Source organism: Arvicanthis niloticus, chromosome 7, assembly GCF_011762505.2.
Source record: "Arvicanthis niloticus isolate mArvNil1 chromosome 7, mArvNil1.pat.X, whole genome shotgun sequence".
NCBI lineage: Eukaryota > Metazoa > Chordata > Mammalia > Rodentia > Muridae > Arvicanthis > Arvicanthis niloticus.
In genome coordinates this window covers 40,571,750-40,584,905 of record NC_047664.1, presented here as the reverse complement: position 1 = coordinate 40,584,905, position 13,156 = coordinate 40,571,750, and the positions used below count along the sequence as shown (strand labels likewise).

The 13,156-nt window shown below is 51.1% G+C and overlaps 1 protein-coding gene across 31 annotated transcripts in view; it reads right to left on the bottom strand.

The window, feature by feature from the left end:
- Positions 1-13,156, bottom strand: part of Ablim2 (actin binding LIM protein family member 2) — a 124,334-nt gene that overhangs the window by 33,224 nt on the left and 77,954 nt on the right. For 13 of the 31 annotated variants that reach the window (XR_013111809.1, XM_076938357.1, XM_076938361.1 and 10 more), the window contains 5 exons: positions 11,970-12,119; positions 9,289-9,321; positions 7,693-7,813; positions 5,748-5,846; positions 224-325 (listed from right to left, as the gene is read on the bottom strand). Coding sequence is in view for 29 of the 31 variants with exons in the window: in XM_076938357.1 (XP_076794472.1) it covers positions 224-325; positions 5,748-5,846; positions 7,693-7,813; positions 9,289-9,321; positions 11,970-12,119 (505 nt within the window). In the remaining 2 variants the exon portion in view is untranslated. The remainder of the gene's footprint in view (positions 1-223; positions 326-5,747; positions 5,847-7,692; positions 7,814-9,288; positions 9,322-11,969; positions 12,120-13,156) is intronic. The other 18 variants (XM_076938366.1, XM_076938385.1, XM_076938360.1 and 15 more) reach the window with 5 other exon arrangements.

The following is a 13,156-nucleotide window of genomic DNA, read 5'->3' as shown; positions in this document are numbered from 1 at the left end:
CTGTGTTGTTGACTTGGAGATTAAAATTTTCTATTCCATATTGGCCTTGAACTTGTGACCCTCCTGCCTCCACTCCTAACTCAGTGCTGAGATACCTGGTATGCACCACTACACCTGACTCCATGGAGTAGCTTTTACGGAAACTCAGTGTTTGAGGATGCTCTGACAATTCAGGTGTGGCCAAGATGGTGCGCGAGCAGCTGACAAGCATGCATGAACCTACCTGGGACGTGGAAGTGTCTTGGAGCCTGCTGATAGGTAGAGGAAGGAGGCCTGCTGTCGGAGTGCACTGAGAGACTCGGGGTGCTACGGCCACTTTCGCTGCCTCCAGATGGAAGAGCAGAGACAGCATATGAAGGGCAGAAAAGCAAAGTAGAAGGTTTCAGGCAAAAAGAGCTGATCTGCAGTGAATCCCCTCTCTACTGCCTGAAGGACACCCGCGCTGGCCTTCCAGCCCGGGCCCTATGACTTCTGTTCCAATATGGAGTGTGCCTTGCTCTAGAGGGTGGAAGGGACAAAGGGGCAGTGATTGGAGAGCCAAGAGCATGTTAGTGCATGGGCAGTGGGCAGAGCCCAGGACTCTGGAGTGTGAACACACTCTGCAGGCTCATTATTCCTGCCTCCCTGATGTAGCTCGTGCAGAAACGTCCTGCTTGCTCAGAGTTTCCACTGATTAACCGTGAGAATAGGACTAAGGTGTGGGAATGGTTCAAAAGCAGCCCTCACAACCACAGAGGAGGCTCTGCTTGTGTGGGAATCTGGGGTGTGTGTGGGGGTCAGCATCTATCTACTTCCACAGTCCCTAGATACTGCTGCTTCTGGCAAGCACAATGAGGAGGCTCTGCTGCCTCCAACCTCTCTGGGCTAGAGCTGGTCTGTGTTCCCGGAAGGAGGCTAGATGGTCAAATCACCCATCAAACCTGGTGACCTGAGTGGATGCCCCGCCTCCCACCAATGCAGGATGTGATGAACAGAACACGGTGGTACTGGACATGGGATGAGGAGCACAGCTCACAGCAGGACACCCCAAGGTACAACTGTTTCCTTCCGTTAGACTTGCTGAAGTCTGCAGTAGCCGATAGAGCTATTGGCAAGGAATGGGCACTCTGGATCTAAGAAGTATGCCTTTGAATGGCAAGGCCAAGCAGCAGGACCCTAAGGCCAATGGGACAGAAACCTGGCCTGAATGGGCAAGAGCTAGCAAGGGACATCACAGACAAGGAGGGCCTGGCTGGAGAAGGGCCAAACCAGTGGCCACCAAAGAAGACTGATGACTCCTACTTTGGGTGTCTCTGCCTGAGCATGGTCACTGATTTCATCTGTAAAAAATTGGTGGAGCTTTGGAGACTAAAGATTTTGTTCTAGAGTGATACTGACCCTTCTGACTTTGGCTGCATCAGCTAAGCTTCTGCTCCTCCTAGCAGCAGCAGGACCTCCCTTCAGCAATATGGGAAGCACGAACTCCTTCTACACATGAGGCCATGACGCCATGACTCTGTGTGACGCATAAGTCATGACAGACACAGTGGCTTTGAAAACACAACTGTAGGCTGTTCACCTGGGCTGGAGACTGTCCCTGCTGGGTATCACCCCTGAGCTGAGCCTCTGTGGCTTAGCCTGTCTTTCTCTATCCTGACTTCATGATCATTTCTGTCATCCCAGTTGGATGAGGATTCTAAAATGGTCCAACATCCCTGTCCTCTCCAGAGCTTGGCCTACAGTGTGATGTCTCCTGAAGTGACAAGTGGAATTTCTACCCATGTGCACTCGCTAGAGAGGCTACAGGCTCTCAGTTGTTCAGAGGGGCCAATACCAAGGGAGCCGAGACACAGTGTGGTGGCCTTGATGACTTATGAGGACCCTGTTGCACTTACTATAGAAGACTTCAACACCGGCCACCTTGGTCCCTGCCTGAGACACTGCCACCAAATCTTCCTAGTTCCCTGTTTGATCTGCAAGGCCATTCCCAGAGTCCATACCATCTAGACTTTCCTGAGTTTAGGCTCAGGATCCACCTGGCTGACAAAGCACTCAGGAGGGCCAGGCCATCATGGGGCCTTTTCCTTTTCTGCAAACATGCTTGCCTGTCTGATGTGGCTGAGAAAACACCCTGCTGATCTCGACCCCACAGACCTGCCTGGAGCTGTGTTGTATGCTTTCATGGTATGTTCATGTCAGCCAGACACAGTGGGCACCATCTCACTTCTGGTGGAGGGCACTAAGCCATGTGAACTGGGCACACTGACTGCTTGGAAACTAGCTTTCCTCACTGACCCTAAATGATAAGGCCCCTGGGTCCCCAGTGTCACCCAAGGACAGGCATGGAGGCTCCTTTGTCCAGGCACATGGCTCTTTTTGAAGGCGTCATATCCAGGGTGCTTCTGACACTTCCCAGGGAAAGGTCCTGTACAAGGCTGGGTGGCTCCAGGTCTGGTGTGACCCATGGCTTCTTTTATTTAAGTCAATATTTTGTTTCAGAATGGTTTTAGATGATTCCAGAAGGTGCCCTCACTCAGTGCCTGCTTCTGAGTTCTGACACGCCTCCAGGATCTGGAATCGTTCTGTCATGCTAACTACACTTTGAGTCTAGCCCACTTTTACTTGAGATATTTTCTGTCTCAGGACCCATTCAGGACATCACACCACACCCACTGTCACATCCTGCTTCTCGCAGCTGTGACCAGCATCCTTTGTCACTGAAGATCTTGACAGTTCCTAGAATCTTGACGGGGGAGGGGAGCTATAGAATGACCCTCAGCTGGGACTGTGAGAGACAGGGATCATGGATTTAGGAGGAAGGTTCAGAGGTGACATCTCATCCCTGTCATATCACCCCCGGGGCACTTGCTGCATTCACAACCTGGGGTCGGACCCGATGCCTTGCCTGGACATGGCACCTCTCCACATCTTAGCTGACACTTGGCTATGCAGAGGAAGGAGGGAGTCCTGCTTACCTCTGTGAACCACTATCTCTACAAATTCTGGGGCATTCTGTGCAGAAGTTGTTCCCTTGTGCTCTTATTCAGCTGGTCTTTTTGGTATAGATTTGTGGACATTGTGTTATCTATGAACCGGTGACTCATCATCTATTTTCTTGTTGCAACTATGTTTGCTATGGCTGCAGTTGGCTCTGGCAGTTGAAGATGCTGTAGTTGGTCCTGGCCTTGAAGATGCTGTTTGGTCCTGGCCTTGAAGATGCTACAGTTGACTCTGGCCTTGAAGATGCTTTGGTTAGCTATGGCTGCACTTTTCCAAAGTCCTACCAGAGCACGTCTGGCTCACAACCACATGTCACAACCTTTTGAGGACCACAGCCAAGGCAGGTGTAGTTTCTACCTAGAATTTCCTCTGAGCATTGAGCACAGCTCCTGAAGCAGAGGGACTAGGGCTTAGGGACCTGTTTTAGAGCTGGAGAGGGGACACTTGGCAAGATGAGAATCACCTACTGGGTACACTGCCTGTTTTGGCTTTGACCTGAGGCTCTGCCTCCGATTCCTCTGACACTCTTTCTTCTCATGCCACTAGTACTGTGGCATATCTTCCAGTCAGACCCCAGAAAAGTGACATCAGCAGCACAGAGTCCTCTTATGAATCCACGTCTCCTATCTTTGCAGCCTGTTTTTATCAAGTCAGAGTCAGGCTTATACCTTACACTACCCCAACCAAGGTCTGAAATTGACAGTAATGTGCCAGTGACTTTCACCAGCCCCTCACCTGACTGTAGGTGTTGGGGACAGTGAGACTCCAGGCTCTGAGACTCAGTGGGAGCGTATGATGACTAGGCTGGGTGGAGGAGAGAAAGAGGGGAGATGGGAGAGTCCCTGCCACTCTAGCTATGTCAGGAGAGCGCTGGACCAGGACAGCATGTCTACCTGGGAGTCTTCAACCAGCATCAGACAGTGAGGTGTCTTCCAAATACAGCAAAGCATCCATGAGGGTAAGAAGGAATTTTCCAGAGATTCGGCAGAAGCCACAGCCGTGGCTGTGTGCTATGGACAGGGTGTCCAGAGACTAGGGACAGGATGTCCTCAGGAGGCTCTAGGGAAGGACCTGTGTCTGAGCTTTGCTCTGAACCTCAAGCAGGCACTCATCATCTCGGGGTCTCTATCTCCTTAAGGCATGTTCTGAAAGATGCTGGAGAGCCCAAGGTCACAGTCTGCCATGGAAGTCAATTGAAGGGCAGAACTATGGGTTTCTATGCAGCCCCCATTAAGAACAGGAGCAGCAATGGTCAGTGTCTAGCACGTCTTTGGTCACAGGCTGACCATGGACCCAGAGGTATAGCAGACCCACCAAAGGCAGGGCCTCACAGGCCACTGGGCAAAGGGAAGAAAGCTATCGGACTTGGAGATCTGTCTGACTTCCCCAAAGTAATCCGGTTCTCTTCAGGTTCTGGGAGCACCCCTCACTCTGAGACTCCCACAGACATATGACATACATGAATTAAGGACCATGAAGCCACTCTGCTACTCTGGGGATATAGCACTCAGGGCTGTGCATTGTCACTGGGAACTTAATCCCTGCTAGAGACTGGGATGTATGGAGAGCCCATGAAGAGGCAAGGAAGACATGGCAGTGCCAAGGGCTCTGCTCAGTGGACCAGGAGTGCAGTAAGCGATGAGAATAAAGATGGAGGAGAACGGGCCATTTACTGACTGCTAGTGATGGGAGCTGCTGGCTGTGCCTGTACCCGTGGGAAGGACCTTTCCTTGGGTACCCATTGCATGGCTATAAGAGACAGGGAACTTGATGTACCACCCTTGAAAAAAATCATCAATATGTTCTCTAAATCCCTAAGTGTTATTTGTTGTCTCTCTCTCTCTCTCTCTCTTTTTTTTTTTTTTTTTTTTTCAGAGCTGAAGACCAAACCCAGGGCCTTGTGCTTGCTAGGCAAGCATTCTACCACTGAGCTAAATCCCCAACCTATTTGTTGTATCTTTATCAGCTGGGCTATGTAACAAAACTCATAGCTCAACAGCCTCTCATTTCTCACAGGTCTGGAGTCATGTTCAAAGCCCAGGAGATTGTTGCTTTGTTTTTGTTTGTTTTGTTTTATTTTGTTTTGTTTTAGTGGTATTTCACCCTGGCCTGCTGACTGTTTCTCCACTGATCTTAAATGTGCAGACAATGCCCAGGGCCTCCTCTTTGCCTTACAAGGCCAGTGGATAAGAGTCCCTCCTTGCGACCCCTTGCTCTACCTCCGTCACCCTACCTGCCTTAATGTTTCTTCAGACACTGCTGTATGGAGGATCAGCCATCAATATGTGAACTTGGGTACACATAATTCAGTTCTTAACATGGAAGAAATCACAAGGGCACCCACTCCCTCATTTATGTATATGGGTCTACAGGACATGGATTATGGCTTGGAAAGACCCAAGGGTTGGAGCCACCTGGTTTGAGTCTTGGCTCAGCCACCAGGGGTCTGAGGCTGTGGACATCACCACCTCTCTATACCTCAGCTCCTACTCCTGAAGGCTAACACTAACAGCACCCCACCATGTAGGGTTGATGGGGGATGCATACAGTGACTCCCCCACCTTCAGCAAGGTGTTCATTGAGATGCCCCCTCCAGCTGTACTCTTAGTGACAAATCACCCTATTTTCCTTCCAGGACCATGGACACACTGACAAGAATAGAGCCAGACACACACAACACAGGAAGTACACAGGCATGAGACACAGGGCTCTGGAAGCCATGCGGAGACATGGGACGAGCACCCCCCGCTGTGCACTGCACGCCTTACCTCGGAAGTAGGGGATGTAATGATGTCTGAACACGGATGTAGGGCTTGGGTGTTGGGACAGGGACAGACAGCTACTGGTACCAACACTCACAGTACCAGCTGCGGGCAACAGAGAGCAGTCAGTAACCCTGGGCTCCTCCACCCCAGAGCCACCAACTTGCCCTAGTCCCCACTTGGCCAGGGACATTGCCCTTCTTCTCTCCTGGGGCACCTGAAGAGGATTACCCAGAAGGCTGTGGGCCATCTCCTTCAGGTGGGATCAGGAGATCTGAGACACAGGGTGGCTGCCAGAGCTTGGGACAAATCTCTGGCCCTGCCCATGGCTCACTTTGGGGTGTCCTTGTGATCAAGGACAGTGGGAGGGAAGCTTCCAGAGGTCAAAGAGTGGTCTGTCACCAGCATTCTCATGGCACTTGCCAGTCCAGATACAAAGCCTCTGGGCTTTACCCCTGACCAAGCACTCAGTAGCCAGGCCCTCCTGGTAATGCAAAGTCATGGGTCAAGTCACACAGGGTCTGAGGGAAGGGCTCAAGAAGGCCACACTATCCACACACCTGCTCACCTGTTCATCCTCCTGTTCACCTAGTTCACTCACTAGCACATCTTCATTCACCGACTCAGCCTTTCACTAATTCACACGCTCATTCTCTCAATTCACTCACTTAATCATCCACTAACACATTCAGTTACTTACTCATTAACTCTCTGACTAGCCACTTCATTCATTCATTCACTCACTCACTCACTCACTAATTTACTCATTCACTCAATCATCCATTAACCCATTCATTTATTTACTCATTCACTTGCTGACCAACCCATTCACTTATTCATTCAGTCAGTTGGTCACTCACTCACTTAATCACTCACTCACTAATTCACTCAATCATCCACTAACACATTCCTTACTCATTAACTCTCTGACTAGCCCATTCATTCATTCACTCATTCATTCACTCACTCACTCACTCACTAATTTACTCACTCAACACAATCATCCACTAACCCATTCATTTGCTTATTCATCCACTCATTCATTGGCTCATTCTCATTCCTGCACTCATTCACTTACTCTCTCATGCACACTCTCACTCCCCCTCTTTCTTTGCACTTACTGAGCAGGATGGACCAGGCATATTGCAAGGAATCAATGAAAATGATTGCAAACAACTAAGCTGAGTTTTTTTTCTACAAAGTTTCTGAAAATAAGAGCTATGGTCCACAGGTGTGAAAATGGGTCATGCACAGCTGGAAGGAAAGAAGCAGCTTGGAAAAATCCCTCCAAAAGGCAGCACGTCTGTGCATGGTCCCCATGGCTTTCACATGCCAGCTCAAAGCTGAGGAACACAATGCAAACTGGGAGCCAAATGGGAAGGGTTGGGGGGATGAGGCAACAGGGTGGTGGGAGGCCCCGCACAGGGTTGTCTCCCAGCTGGAAGGGCATAGGGGCCTTTGCCAATTTCTTTAAAAGATGGTTGTCGTTAGGGTTACTGAGTGATAGGTACAGCATTAGACATTGTGACTGACTATTGTGGCCAATGACTTTGGTTCCTCAGCTCAGGTCCTCCCAAACTGCCATGTGCTCACAACAGACTGTGGCTTGCTCTCCTACCTCATGTGTTATTTCATATCTGACAGCTCTGTAACTGCCCCAGAAGCCCACTCTGGTTGTTCTGTGTAGGCCTTGGGGCTGTGTGTGTCTCAGGATGTGCACTGTGGATTCAGACAGCCCCTCTAACCCAGGGTGACCGGCTGCCTTATGGCTGGCTGCTCCCAGGCTTGAGGCAGTCCTTTCGGTATGTCTAAGTGGCCAGACTCTCCATGGCCCCACCAGTCCCAACCCCTTGCCACTGTTCTCAATGAATAAAGAGGCTACTTTATATCAGCAAACTCATCCAGAAGTACAACCTCATCAGGGGTCAAGATAAGTGGATGGGATGAATACCTGGACGACTGTAGTGCTGGGGTGACCGTGAGGTTGGGGTGTAGTGTCCGAGGCTGACCGAGCCCGCAGAGCTGGGGCTGGAGGTCCTGCACTGCTTGTAGGACCGATCGTCCTGATCCCCCTGGGTAGGAAGACAGTGTGAGAACACCTCCATCAGGAGCACAGCTTGCCCTTCACCCACCCCCACTGATTTTGCCCTCTAGATCCCAGGGGCAGAAACAACACAACCCTAAAACAGGGTCTTCGAGCATAAACAGAGCACATCTGGACAGTGAGACAGGTCTGAGTCGTAGCAAGCCCCTTGGCCTGAGTATGGGCCCATTAGATATCCATCCTTCCAGTCCATCTGATCCTCCTTGGTGCTAGGACTTCTGGAATCTGGTAGAAGGACCACACCTGCATCCTCCCTGCCCTATTCACTTCCCTCCCCCTTAAACCTTCCCAGCACTCTGAACCCCTGGAACAGTTTAGGAACACTGACATGCTCCTCACATGTGAGGGAAGCTCTAGGTGCTCTGTGGCACCTTCTGAGTCGTGAATGTACCCTCTGGGGCTCAGAAGCCAGCCAACGAGACCACAAGCACTGATAACACAGCCCCTATCTTAGCAGGAAGAGGAGTGTCTGGGAGCAGCCAGAATGGGCAACAGCAGCATGAGATGACACGACACCATGGTTCCAGAATCAGACTGCCCATCCCTCTGTAATGTAGCCTGGTGGCCTGGGTCATGCCAGCCCTCCTAGCTTCATGTCAACCCCAAGCGCCCCACAGCATCAGGTCCCCACAGACCCCCAGGCATTGTTGCCCAGAAGAAGGACTGAGGAGGTGATAGAGGAACCAGGCAGAAGCTGTTGCCATAGATCGTGCTTTGGCTACAAGAAGTGAAATGTGTTCCTCAGTCTGAGACGATGAGGAGATCCTCGCTCTTGGGTCCTTCTGTGGGCTGGAGTGGAGCACTCCCCAAAGATGAGGAGGGTAGGAAGCAAATGGCCCCAGTTACTTGGCATCTGGGCCCCAGTTTCTCCATTGGTAAATGGGAAACTCTTAGAAACAACCCCTGGGTTTGTTCTGGGTAAAGGAATTAGATATAAAGTGATTACAACAGTGCCTGGCACAGAGAAGGGGCTCAAAAGTGTGCCATGCTCCTATGCCCTTCCCAGCCCTGGGCTCTGCCGCACAGATTAGAGTCTGAGGTGGTCACAACTTCCACCACTGGTTCTAAGAAAAAGGAGAAGCTTTGGGCTGGCATTGACAAGCTTCTCTGATAGCTCATTTCTCAGAATGCTCAGCCTCAGGGGCCCAGAGCTTCCTGGATAACTATTTGGGACAAGAAGTGAACCCCAGCTCACCCAAGGATGCCATGACCCAGGCCAGGATCTGCTGGGCAATACCACATCCCCAGTGTCAGTGAAGACTTGTCTGCACACACATGGGGGAACATGCAATGAGATATGATTATAAAAACAGCCAGCAGGAAGAGACCCCCAGTGAAGTGGCTAGGGCCCTGTGGCCCTCAGGGTGCCATGCTGGTCATCTCTATAACCCTGCAGACGGCAGCACCATGAGCACACAGGGCGCAGGCATAGGTGGCGGTTACCTCAGTCGGCGTTGGTGAGAGCAACTGAGGTGACTGTGGACACAACAGAGCAGCTGTTAGTGTGCTGTGCCAGGGTTGCTTTGGGGTAAGAGGGCTGTTGGGTAACCACAGGGAACACAGGCACTTACGTTCGTGACCTGTGGCTCTAACTAACAAGGAGCCCCAGCACAAGAGGTGGCTTGGTGCTGTTTGAGCCAGCTCCTTCCTCCACTCACCCCACCAGACCTCATCCACACTCTCCTCAGAGACATGAGTTCAAAAAGAAAGCTGTTGGTAGCTCATGGACCACTGCAGCTACACCCTCTGGGCTCATCACTTTCATTTTCTCTGGAGAGGATAGATGGGGTGTGGCTCAGTGGAAAGAGGGTAGCTGTGGCCACAGGCTGGGAGAGAGCCAGGAGATAATGGCTTAGAAAGGTGGCTCCAGTCCTTACGTTACTAGCTTATGGCTTCTCTGCTAGAAGGGTAGCTCTTCCATCTTGTTCTTGACACCCAGAGAGCAGGGTCCAGAGGCAGCTTACCTGAGCCCATGTGAGTCCTAGCTGAATCTCATTTGGCCCTGGCTCTTTTAGGTACAAGTGAGAAAAATCACTCCCAGGGGCTGGGCTATGATATAGGGACAGAAATATAAAACAAAAACAACAAAAAACCAACCCGCCTCTGTCCATGAGAATGGTCCAGAGTGATAAGGCAGTGAGACAGTAAGGAAGCCATCAGCTACTCTATATGTGTTGTACATGACAAGCAAGAGTCCTGAGGTTTTGTATATTGTGTTGTCCCACCATCCTGGACCACGGGAGGAAGTAACATTTTAGTGGGAATACTCCTCCTTCCCCAGGGCAGCCTGGTACTGACCTCTGCTGAGGCAGGTCTCACAAGCAGTATGACAGAGGGACAAGCTTGTGGCAGGGCAGCTATTAGAGAGGGTGACACCTGAGTCACATACATACATTCCTGTGCTATCCCATTAGTCTCTGAAGGACAGACCTCTAAGTCAGGACTATTTGTGGGTCACACAGTCTTGATATTTCAAAGGTGTGGTCTCAGAAAAAAAAAAAAAAAAAAAAAAACCCAGAGGTTTCCAGACCCTGTGTCCACAATTCTATGCCACACACTTGAGCAGTAACATTGTGTGCCCTGGATATAGAACAACGCTGTCAACAGTCTGTGGGCTTGCATATCAACACTGCTCACTGCAGCTTTCTCCACCCACCATGGCTTCCTGAGGCCACTGAAGGAATGTCAACGTTCCATTCAGAGAGGGCCTTGCTGGCCTCCTGAGGCTGAGTACAGTGGGACTTGAACCCAACTCTGAAGCCTGAATTCCATGTCCCTGAGGATCAGCCATGGAATAGCCAGTACGTGTTCTTTAGGGGAGAAAAGCCAGGGTTTGGATACAGATGGATACAGTCAAGATGCTTGACCTCTGACCCTTTCCAGTTGCCTGCTGCCCAAAGGCTAGATGTGGGCTGGTGAAGCCCACAGCCAGCTCAGGTAGCGGGTAGGTGGTGCAGTAGTCACAAGGTTGGTGTCATTTCCTTCTCAGGCATCCACACCAGGAGGGCCACCTGATGGTCCTTTTGCTCTTCTTGGTCCCTGAGTGGTCCTCAGAGCCTGCAGGCTTGTCTGGGGACTATAACTACAGGCTTGTTGGTGCCAAGCTGAGCAACTCAACATTAGTATGTAAATACAATCCCCTGAGTCTTGGCCCTCGTGCCCCACAAGGCCTTGCTGAAGCCACAGAGGGGAGTCAAAGAGAATGTGTTAGAAATGACCATCTCCCTGCTCCAGTTAAACATTTGTCCTGAGCTCCACACAGCCAAAGCCACACTAAAATCTAACAGAAGGAAATGAGATTCAGTAGGAACTGTGTTCAGTGGAAACAGCCAGCTTGAATAAAAACATCACCAATAGATGCCGTGGTGGTTTAAATAGGAATGGCCCCAGACACTCGTGTGTTTGAACGTTTGACCATAGGGAGTGGCACTATTAGGAGGTGTGGCCTTGTTGGAGGAAGTGTGTCACTATGGAGGCGGGCTTTGAAGTCATATATGCTCAAGCTACGCCCAGTGTGGCGCACTTCTGCTTCTGCTGCCTGCTGATCAAGATGTAGAACCCTCAGCTCCTTCTCCAGCATCATGCCTGTCTGCACGCCACCATGCTTCCTACCATGATGACAATGGGCTAAACCTCTGAAACGGTAACTCAGACCCAATTAAATGTTTTCCTTTAAGAGTTGCTGTGGTCATGGTGTCTCTCCATAGCAATAAGACTCTAATTAGACAGATGCTTCTATTTTCAGGAACACTGGGGAATCATGACACATACTGTTTCAACCAGCCTAGAAATGGACCTATAGAGGAGATGCTGGCCTGGGAATGTGGGCTCAAGGCCATATGGTCCAGCGAGAGAAGATGACACACGTCATCATCATAAAACACTCAGAGGCTAAGGAAATGCAGACATTTGCAGAGTGTGTATCCCTCTCTCAAGCTCTGCTTGCCTCCACTTCACCCTCAGACTCACTTCTTCTGTGAAGGAGCGAGGTTGAGCCGGGGTATCTTAAGTAAGATGGACATGTTATCTGGGGGCGAAGAAGCAGAGCATGTCGGCAAGGACTAGACTCTGTCCACATGAGCCAGCACTGGGGAAAGCACGCAACACATGGTGAAGGTCCGTACCTCGCCATAGCTCTGCCTGTCCCCCACGGCCGAGTGGCTGATGTAGGGTGAATAGGAGATCATGTCGGGACGGTCGATGTTATAGATTGCCTTGTTTTTGGGAAGAGCAGCCAAGTCCCTGTAGTCCAGGATCTCATCGCCAAGCTTTGCCTGATGGAGGAGAGAGCAGAGGAGGGGACACTGATGACACATGCCAGGCCAGAGCCACTCCACAGCCAGCAGTGAGGATGGCCTGGGCTTGCAGGGATCCAGCAGGGTGTGAACACACCGAGCCCCCAGTGAAGGCGGGGCAGGGATACAAACTCGAGGACCTGGCCACATCTGCACACTCGCTCTCATCCTCTCTCCCCTCACCTCAGCAGTTTTGAGCAAGTACAGGACAGCAGCAAGATGGCGGCTCAGCATTTGATGGAGTGCTGGGATGTGGCCCACTGAACTCACTGACTGTGAGATGCTGTGAGCCACCATGCTGGCTCAGGTGAGGTCCACCTGGCTGCTGCGGCTCTTGCTCATTCTGCCCACCCTCCTCAGACAGTGTCCCCTGCACCCATACTCACTCTGTAGTCCCGCCTATCCCTCTGACTCGAGGAGTACCTCAGCTCTTTCCAGCCTTCAGCCCAGCTCTGGGCTAATCCCTCCCTGCTCAAGTCTAATTTCTACATCAGCCTTTGTGCGGTCTCTCCTGCTGGGATTCTGAGACAAAGCATCAACACTCGCAGCAGATACTGAGCTGGGTCAGACACAGAAACTCACAGCGGCCTAGGGCAGGGATGCTCACAGTGCTCCCATCTATACAGATGAAGAGTCCAGAGCTCAGAAAGGTTGGGCAATTTGCCCAGAGTCCCTCACCTAGGAAGGTATGGTAGCTGTCTGGCCCTAGAACCCTTCCCCCAATTGGTATTCCCTTCTGTAGGACCCACCCTAGCTATAGCTACATCATTAAGTGACTCTCCGGATGACACCTCAGGGCCACTTCCACCTCAGGTCATCCGCATCTTTGTATCGTCTGTTCAGAACTATCTGGCTCTCCAGAGCCCAGCAGCCCCACCCATCTCCTCTAGGAAGGCTTTCTGACCAATAGGCTCACTCCAGGACTCCCTTGGGACATCTGGCAGAGGGTAGTGCACTAAGGCTGAAGCTCTAGCACTTCACACCTCTAGCTGTTCCTTCTGGGGACCTAGGCTAGC